The following is a 10,476-nucleotide window of genomic DNA, read 5'->3' on the forward strand; positions in this document are numbered from 1 at the left end:
TTCTGGCAGAGGATTGTATGGAGCTTCCAAGAAAATACTAGAAACGATTTTGAAACTAAAAGCAATCTGGAGCAGATTCCATTTACAAGTTAAAGTTACCATGGTGAAGTGACACTAAAAGACTCAGACTTGGGGCTGACGTACCGAGCTGATCCATTACTTATGCTCCGTAGTACAACTCTCTTATCTCCGGTGAACTTTCCTAACCTACATGGTTGGGCTAAATTGCTGCGCACCCTCCCCTCTAGATGCTTCTGCGGGATGGTTAAACCATCTCTGCGTGTGTTTTAGAGTGAGACTGTTAAAACAGTCCAATAAAAAATGTATAAACCTCCGGCATGCAGTTTTAATCAGTGATACTTAGCCAAGAGTGCAAATCAAATGAAGGAGACATGACTTCCTGACCACACTGTTTTGTAACTGTGTTAGTGAGGCTTACCATTACCCTGCATTCATTCAGACGATCAGACAGAAACTAAAATCTGTAAATCCTCATTGAAGCACCTGAAGTAGAATATTGTTTGGCTTTGTTGTTGTTAGCACCTAAAACTTTCCACCATTAAGTCGTCTCTTGAGCAGTCGATGAATAATGCTGTAAAATATTCAGGGGAAAAACTGGCGATATAAAGTGCTTTGCACTGGTAGTTGGGTGGATCATATTGATGTCTGTGGATAGCGGAACAGATGCTCTCTGTGAAGTTTCAGCTTCTTTCTTCTACTCCTGTTCTGTCTCTTGATTTCATTGAGCATCATCCTTCCCTCGAATGGCAACCGGCTTAAATGAAATGCATTTCTTTCCCCTCGTCTGAAACTCTACTTTTTGCATTCAGCACAAAGAGAAAGGGAAAACTGTCTGAAAACATGGTCCCCAAGATTTTTTTTCTTTTTCTTTGTAAATATTTCACAGCAAATGTTTTTCCTTTCTTGTCGTTTTTTCCCCCCACACATGCAATCTTTTAGGAATTAAAGGTCTAGCATTTCTGGAAACATTGCATATTATCATGTGAATGATGTTATGCTTAATCTCATGGGATATATTTTGATGCTTATAGTATGTGTTAGGAATGACTCTCAGCTACTACCACACCGAAGTTTAGCTAAAGTCTGTAAAGTTTGCTTAAATATAGAACATTTTGATTTCTTTAAGATCAGATGACTGTGGCAGCCATGTTTTACTAAAACTAATCTGTTGTTGATGTACAATCATCATTATTTTCTGAAAGATTTATTAAAACTCTGTTCAACAGATCAGTTATATTGCTAACAGACAAACGGAGGTTTATTCAAAAGTAGGGCTGCAATGATTAGTCTACGTAATTAATTTTGTTGATTATAAAATATAGTCGATGCAGAATAACAGTGTTGAAGCGTCACATTATTTATCAACATAAAGGTTTATTTAAAACTGTAATGCAATACATGAGCCACAGGGGGAAGAATTGCTTTAATTGCCTGTGGTTGCATTGTTTACAAATTGCAAAGTGCAGAAAAAGAAGAGGGCGTGGGTGAGTAATTTCAATGGGCAGTATGTTGGCGGAACAGAAAGATGATCATGACAAGGAGACAATAAAAAGACAAACTTACAAAAATTCTCTACATTTAACCAAAAATATGCCAAAAATAGTAAGATGTAGACTTGATTATTCCATAGAACATTAGCTGTTTATAAACATTTTGCACTTTAATTTGAATTATTTAATTTCATTGTCTTTAAGATGTTTTAATGTTAACCAAATTCAACAGTTAATGGCAGTGTTTAAAAAAATCTCATATTATCAGTTAGCTATATCATAAACTAGAGATTAGTCTCAGCTTCAAACACAATAAACTGTATCTCAATACCTGTAAAACCAGCTGAGATGTAGCATTTATTATGCTTGCTTTGCCAGTGGCTTTGGCCATGGTGACTGTCTTGAATTTTAGAGACTCAAAATGTTAAACACTTGAATAAAAGCATTCAGAAATTGTAATCAACTCACTTCAGTGATACAGGATATATAAATGGTAAACGGACTGTACTTGTGTAGCTTTTCTATCAAACCAGGACACTCAAAGTACTTTACAACAATCCATGTCATCATTTAGCCATTCACACAGCACTCTACTACATCTCTACAAAGCTGCCATGGATAAATCATTCTATAGAGACTATTCAGTGCTTTAAATCACATTTATAAACTGATGGGACACACATCAGATACAATGAAAGGTTCAGTGTTTTGCCCAGGGACACTTTGACATGTGACTTAATAGCAGTGGAATCAAACCCCCAACTTTCTCATTTGAGAGTGACCACTCATCCACAGCAGCCCTCAGTAACAAGCACACACAGACACACACACATTCAAACGGGGCAAAAACATCATCGCTCTTAGTGGCGCGCAATAAATATTCAGGGTAAAGCTGACAGTATGAAGTGCTTTGCAGTGGCATTTGAGTGGATTGTTTTGATGTTTTAGGGATAACTGAGCGGATGCTCACTGCGAACATTCAGCTTTCTGCCTTCCAACATTTTTCTCCTCTGATCTGTTTTATTGAGCATTATCCTTCCCTCGAATGGCAACTGGCTCTCAAACACAAATTTCTTAATCCCTACAAGGACGATAATTTCTGGACAAAATCTGGAAACAACTGCCCCCAAGTTCTCTTTATTTTTTTGGCATTGTCTCTCAGTACTTCCTTTTCCTTCCTTTTCTTTTTTTAAACAATACTTTAGAAAATCCAATCTCCCTTTCCACTGCTGTAAATCACACAAACTTGTAATATGTTGAGCACCGTCAGCTCCATAAAAGCTGGATCTATAAAAAGAACAATGTAAACATTTGCATTGTCCCTTCAAAGCAGAGGGTACAGCTAATATGCCCTTCCTGGTAAGGAAAAGAAGAAGGTAAACACTGAAATCATTGGTTATCTTGGCTCGTCGCAGGCATACTTTGAATTCCACTGTCTCCGCTCACTCTGAGTCGCCCGCTCTGACCTCTATCATCAACACAATCCCAAGAGTCTTCGCCGACCTCGTGTTTGTGCCGCACAGCAGCGCTGTCCGTAAATTGTGATTAGAAACCAAATTAAGAACACGCTGTGATTGCACAGTAGGGGGGGAATTTGGTTTCAAAACATAAGCCTGCGTCGTATGAAACGATGGCGGTGGGAACAAAAGGCCTCAGCAGGTAGCCAGGCGGTATGAGAAAACACACATCAAATCATCCCGACTCTTCCATACTACATATTTATACACAAACACAACTTTTTACCTCCCCACCTCACGTTTGATCCCGATAACAGACTGTTAGTGTTAACAGAGGCAAGAAAATGGCAGTTACTTCCCTTTCTGTGATGAGATGGCCGAAGGTGTGCGTGTCGGTCTGATGGGCAGGTGTGTGCCTGTTTGTGTTCGAGAGGGTGCATATTTATCTGAGTTGTGAATGTGCTCCCTCCTCTCTGCAGTGAACACAGAGATTTGGGGGCAGAATGTAATGGTTAATGAGCCACTGTTGCTGCATGGATGGAAAATAAGATTGATTTAGTAGACAAACATGTTATTCATAGTAGTGGATATCGTTCAATTCTCCAGACTTAAACAAATGTGTTAAAGACTAAATTAATTATTTACGCATTACTTAAAGAATGGCAGAAAAAAATATAAAGCAGCATTTTTGGTGGTCTCTTCCATACACCGGTTTATGAAAAGTACATTGGCAATGTGTTGTCAAGCATTTATTTCAGATTTGTACAGGGGCCATAAAGGGCTAACGATTATCTGCAGCAGGAGAGGAGAGCAGTCGTTGATTGCTTTTCATTTTATTATGAGTGGGAAACAGACCACAGTGGAAAGGGTGATTGATGATCCAGTAGGTATGAGGAATTGCTCTTTGCATTTGAAACTTGGCTTCATGATGATGAGGTTGAAATGTCGTCTGGACTTATTCATTCATGCATTTATAAACGTCCCCCAGATGAGTGGTGAGAGTGGGATGCCACAGTTCAAACCGTGCAGAAGTTTTCTGCTGTATTCAGATTGAACTCATTTTAAAACAAAGACACTGATTCATGATTTGGAAAATTGACTGTGTTTTAGATGTCCTCAAAATGCTTCAACCATGGGTGCCAATGCATGAGCATGATAGGTGTAACATTACTTCTTAAGCCCCATCTCCACCGACGAGCTTGCATGCAAATCGGCTTGGTTCAGCCTCAGCTGAATGCATCTCCATTAGGTTCCTACACTCAGTGCTGTTTTAATACCTCCTCTTTGGTGGTTCTAAGCGGGTAGAAGTGAATACAGCATACTTACGATTTTGTCATCAGTAGAATGCTGCCCGTAGATTAGCTCTGGGATTGATTGACAGAGGAAAGGTAGAGAGTGCTGCTTTTGTTTTGGAATGTGAGTGCATGGCACGAGACAACGACATGGCGAAAGCAGTAATAAAACCATGGTCTAACCTTCTTGGGAAAGGCACTTCCTAGAGTGCGGTGAAGGAGATAAAGCTGAGCAGGGAGGTTTCGACAAACTGACCGCCCTCAGTTACACAGGCACTCATAAACAGCACCGTGCCAAAAAAAATTAACTAAAAATATAAAGTCTGAACAGTAAAACCACAACAGCCTTTTTTTTTAAACACAACATCTGAAGCCACTGCAGACGATCCATCCATAATCACACCCACAGAGTAAGGGACACAGAAATGGAGACAACTGAAAAGAACTGAACAGACCTGAACTGAGTAGAATAGAACTGTGTTCATGAAGAAGTGGCTTAAGTCAGAGTTTGGTACGTACCTCATTATCAGGGTCACGAGTTGACATGGCTTGGTACCATACAAAAATGAAAAAAATATATAAATCAGTTTTGTTTTTTAGTCTGTTTTTTTAACAACTAAAAAAACCTCCCAGAATCACCTATCCCTTTATTATCATTACCCACTTTTTTCTGTTTGGGTCACCCTAGGCAGGTTGCAAGTCCATCACAGGGCCACATAGAGACAAATAATTCTTCACTCTCTCACTTATACTAAAGACAAGTTAGAGCTACCAATTAGCCTAACATGCATGGTTTTGGTCTGTGGGAGACAACCCAAGAATGCACAGAGAAAAGATGCAAACTCTACAAATGAAAGATCCCTGGTCAGGACAGGATTGGGCAACCTCCTCTCAGAAACAGAAAAACAAACTAACCTGTAATTTACACTAGATGCAGTTCTGCTCTGCTCCACTGAGGTGCGCAGTTCGCATCCGTTCCTTTGCACCCCAGTTTTCATTGTGTCCGCTACGCTCAGGTACGATCCGGTGCGATGCACAGAAAAGGTTCAAGACACATGTGCAGTTAATGTGAGATTGTTCAATAAATCCAGTGATAAATGCAGAAGTCAGAGCAAAACAATTAATTCTGTGAAAGACAAACTGCAATCACAGTTGAAACTTCATCGCTGTTGTCTTTTTGAAACTTCTAATGAAAAAAGTTCACGTGTGCACACATATTCTGCATGCTACATGTTGCCATCTGCCTTCCAAACAGAACAATACATTCTGACTGCATATGCATATATTCATTTACTGTATTTATTAATATAGCTGGGATTTCAACAAAATTAGTCTGCCTTTGGTGGATTATTTTGAAAATACTGATGTTGTAGTCGATCTTTTTCCTGTTGGGGCAGTGTGATCTTTGTAGATCGACTCCAGCGCAGCTCCGATATCTGGAAAAAATAGGATTGAATCTAATGTTGGTGGATCACCGTCCATTCTCCACCGCCCTGCACCATCGTGCACAGCCAGTGTAAATCTCTCATTGATAATAATGGTTGCGTGTTGGCTACGGAGGTCAGACCACAGCAGAGCAGTGTTAAAGGGCCTATCATACCTGATCTGAAGTCGAACAGTCAACACATGGTCATGCGGTTCTTCAGCGTTTGTTTTCGTACACACCTTTCATAGCCGCTGAGACACACTACGCTGAGCTCCTGGAAAACCCCTCCCACTGTCGTGCATGTCTTTCTACTGATGTCTACACTCCAAAATCTTCCTTTATAGTTGAAGCAAAATTCAGCGTGCAAGCTCTGAAAGCACTCAGATGTGCTTCTGACCAATCATACAATAATTTCTTAAGTGGAGGAGAGAGAAAATTTCTCCTGGCAGATTGTGACAAGTAGGGGTGGAAGAGGTGCAAACAAATGAAACAATTTTCGTCATGTAACTTCAAAAATGATCTGATTTCAACACTGTGAACAGAGTATATGTTGGTATTAATGGGGAGACTCTGAGCTAGCAGGTCATACAGCAAGGAAAGATTTGTCAGCTGGTGATTTTACTAGGTGCAAAAGTGGTGCAAACTGCATGACTGAAATGAGGATTTTGCATGTGCCTCTGGCTGTCACCATGGAGTGTTTGGGAGAGAAGAGTGGTTTAAAAAGAAAACAATAGTTTGAAGCCATAGAGTTGGAGGTCTTGGAGGAGCAATCATTTTTGGAATTGGTAAATCACATCACAAATCGAGAGGAGCCAGTTGAGGTGGTTTGGGCATCTAGTAAGGATGCCTCCTGGACGCCTCCCTAGGGAGGTGCTTCAGGTCGGCGTGGATTCTGCTACTTTACGGCCTGCAGAAGAGAAATGACAGCAAGTTCAATTCACACAAATATTTTTCTACAAATAGCAAAACATCCTTCATCTAATATTATTATTCAGATGATTTCCTTTTGGTTGGGTTCCATCTTCAAAAGGTTCTGATGTCAGCAGGGAGGAAAGATAAGCGGTAAAAAGGTTTAACTGATTTAATTTGCAAGAAGACRTTAGGAGAGACAAAAACAACAACAAACCCATTGATCTTACTTTGTCTTTTCTAATGAAACAGAAAAAGAGGAGAATTAAAAAACAGCACAGAACATCTATTCAGTGTGTTATTTGTTGTTAGTTGTAAGACTGGCAAAACTTCCCWAAGGTTATTTACTGAAAGCATTTTCCTTTAGTGTTCTGTTAGACGGCTCTGCCAGGCTCAGATACAGCATCTAGACACTGACAAAACACACATTTAGTGCTGCTCTTTTCATTTGGGTGTTATATTTAAAGAATAAAAAGTCTTGCATAAACTAAAAATGACTGAAAAACATAATGTAAAAAGTCCACTCCTAATCTGTTCATCCTGTTGTTTTAATTGCAATAATGWCTTTAGTTCCATAAAGACAAACTGTAAACAGACAGAGCATTCATGAGTTAGTTCAGCTGAGCTGGYATGTGAGCACACTGTAAAGTGTTGCCTCTGCACCTAACACACCAACCATTTTTCACTGGGACAATAAACAAATGATTATCTCTTATAAAGCCAAGGAAACTCTCAGGGGGAAATATTTAGTTGTGATTATTTGAAACACACAGGATACACCTAAACTTCTCTCTTTGATCCTGTTTGCAGTTTTTCTGCTTTTGGACTCAAACCAAATAAGATTTGGTCATGGCTGTTCACTATTTGCATAATGTCATCAAAATTCAGAAACAAAATTAAACTTGTCTGTGGACATTAGTTGGTGCTGTTAGCAAACGGTGAATAAGACTTGAAAATGTGTTCAGGCCAGGACCAACGTCAAGAGCGAGAACTTCGGCTCAGATCAGACCTTTGGTGTTATACTAATTTCCTGTTTCATGGAGAAGAATGGGTGCTGACCATGTACTGATGCTTCCATTGGTTTAATACAGAATTCATGTGAAGTTTGGTTCAAAACCAATGTTGTCAGTTTGCGCAAGAGCTTAGTTCACTTTGCAAGTAGTAAGTGTTTGAATGAATGTTGCTCCATGTCACTACTGTTAAAGACTTTTATGAACCACATCAGTGCTTTTTGTGGATTCTGTGGTTCAGCTTGCCTCATCTTCACGAGGCACAGGAGTGAGGAAGAATGTCAGCTTTGCCAAGTCTGAGGCCATGGTCCTAAGAAAACTTGGACTGCCAACTCCAGGTTGGGAATGGGTCATTGCTCCATGTGGAGAAGTTCAAGTACCACAGGGATTTGTTCTCAATGAAGCGACAGATGAGGAGGATCGGCACATCTGCATCACTGCCATGATGAAACAAGATCTAAACTGAACGGTAAAACTACCACTTTACCAATCAATTTTTGTTCCAACACCAAAGCTCTCTAAAGGCTGCTTTAAACTAATTCAACTGGCTGCATTCTAGACACCATCTGAGAGAGGCCTTTCAAATATGGCCCATTGGGAAGAGATTCTGGGCAAAATCCAAGGCCAAATCCAAAAATCCAAAATCCAGCCAAATGAAATTTTTTTCACAGTTGGCCTGTGAATGTTCTGGAGCCCCACTGGAGAGCTGGAGGAGGTAGCAGGGAGGGAGGGCTTGTGATCTTTGATAAATACAATGTGCTTATGACCTAGACGATGGATGGATGGATGGACGGATGGACGGATGGATGGATGGAAAATCACATTCTGATCATATAGGCAAACACACTAAATGGATTGTGTCTGCTATGTTGTTTGTTTGTTAGATGCAATCATCAGTGCACGCTGATAGTGGATCAGCTTTTCCTGCACATTTTTATACATGTAAACCATTGGTAGATCAGGCCCCCGGTGTTCTGTCTTAGTCATCCAATGGAGGATATAGTGTGTTCAGCAGTCTTTGTATGTGAAACAAAAACTTTGTTAAACTCCAAAACTGAAAAGTATCAATCTTTTGTTGTGGAAATAGATTCAAAAAGCTCTGCACCCACTGCTTTCAAAACCATTTGTGTAGATACGGTGTGCACAAAGTGCAGTTTGGCGCTGTGTGGGTGGTCTGTACACTCAGAAAGCACACAAACACTGGAGTTTTACCCACAGAATAATTACTTTGCAGCTTTAATTTAGATTTGACTTGTTTGATTTTTGACACGTTTCTTAGCTTTGCAGCTGCAAGAGCAAAATCTACTTCTTGTATTATCTGTCAGTGCTGAACTTGAATGCAGTTTGAACATACAGGTATACGTGCTGCAAGCTTTGTTTATTCTTCTGTTTCCATTTCAATCTTCAGTTTCATTGAAATGTGCCACTTAATTGAGAATTATGTGCTTGGATTTTTAGGAACAGTACATCACGTGGTGTGGATAAAACTTGCCAAAAATTGTGAAAAAACAAACCAAAAAAAGTGAGATGGTAGAAAACCACTGTTTCATATCTTTCATAAAAAAGCAGGAATCCCCTTGACAACCAGTGACACAACAGATCCTGAATCACTGAATTTTATATTATTCAGCAGGTTCTTTGTTACATTATTCCATCATAGATGTCCACATAAATACTTTATGATTTGAGCAATATTGTCATCATTAAAACCTATAAGTTAAGGGAAGTATAATAAAGGAAGAAGATATTAACTTGGAGTTTCACAATAAAAGCTTGGAGCTACCCCTTTGTCATGACTATCCCTGGTAATTTATACAGCATTCTGCACAAGACCATACATTTTATTTAATCTAGCAAAATTCTTTGTCTTACAGCAATCACTGCAATAAAGAAATTACTGAAATTACTTTTTGTGCCCTTGTTAATAGATTTCAATTTGCTGCCAATTAAAGAAATATTGTTACACCCACTTTAGCACGGGCTATTGTAAACCTCTGGGATTAATGAAAGGAAATTGCAAAATGTCCTCAAAGCATCATTTAAACTGTGAACAGGAGATTTTAGAGATGCATTACTGGGTTTATTTCCTTGAGTTTTTTAATAGCAGAAAAGCCTAAAAATCTGTATGAAATGCACTCTTTCATAAAAATAAAGGTCCATCTCTTGTGCAGAGATGTTTTGTGTGTATTTTTAACTTTTGTTTACGCTGCTGAGTCAATGTGAAGACACAGGTAATCTGGTATTCACTGAAAAGAGGATACATTAAGTTGCTTTTTACACGCTGACATGAATTTCTGTGACCTTAATGAAATCTCCTGGATATGTTTTAGACAATTATTATCCAGGATTACAGTAACAAAGTGCACTTACACAGCGTCTCTTTTACACAATGTTCTTTTCAGATGATTTTTGAGGTCACAGTGAGACACTTGACTCTACTCCTCTCGTCTTTTCTGCGTTTTTAGAGACAGTTGTATCGACACAAATTACCCTAAACCTTAAAGAGAGTCCTCAGTTTTCTGCCTGACAGTTCAAACGCGCAGAAAACTGAGTGCAGACTGATCAGTATAATGTTGGAAATTGTATTCTCAAATTGCTTATTTAGTATGTTCCGTTGTCTGAAATTTGATCTTGAAGGGTTGGGAAGGATCCGTCTTTATGCAGAGTCATGATTCAAGAGTTGATCTGGCCCAGATTATTAAAACACTATACCAGTAACCTAACAGACAACTGTGAAGGAAATAAAACAATTTCACGTTAAACTTGAGTTTATCTGTAGATTAATTCCTTCTTTTCTTTCTTTTGTAGAGGCTTGTGTTTAGACATTTTATTTGCATTGATTTGTTTGCAGTCATTTTTCTTAACAGTGTT

General features: G+C 39.1%; 1 protein-coding gene across 1 annotated transcript in view; it reads right to left on the reverse strand.

Annotated features, from left to right (window-relative positions):
• Positions 1-10,476, reverse strand: part of nfasca (neurofascin homolog (chicken) a) — a gene marked incomplete in the record, with an annotated part of 116,748 nt that overhangs the window by 61,152 nt on the left and 45,120 nt on the right. The window contains 1 exon segment of the mRNA XM_014025637.1: positions 6,564-6,593. Within this exon segment, the coding sequence (XP_013881091.1) occupies positions 6,564-6,593 (30 nt within the window).

Source organism: Austrofundulus limnaeus, unplaced genomic scaffold (assembly GCF_001266775.1).
Source record: "Austrofundulus limnaeus strain Quisiro unplaced genomic scaffold, Austrofundulus_limnaeus-1.0 Scaffold489, whole genome shotgun sequence".
In the NCBI taxonomy this organism is placed as follows: domain Eukaryota; kingdom Metazoa; phylum Chordata; class Actinopteri; order Cyprinodontiformes; family Rivulidae; genus Austrofundulus; species Austrofundulus limnaeus.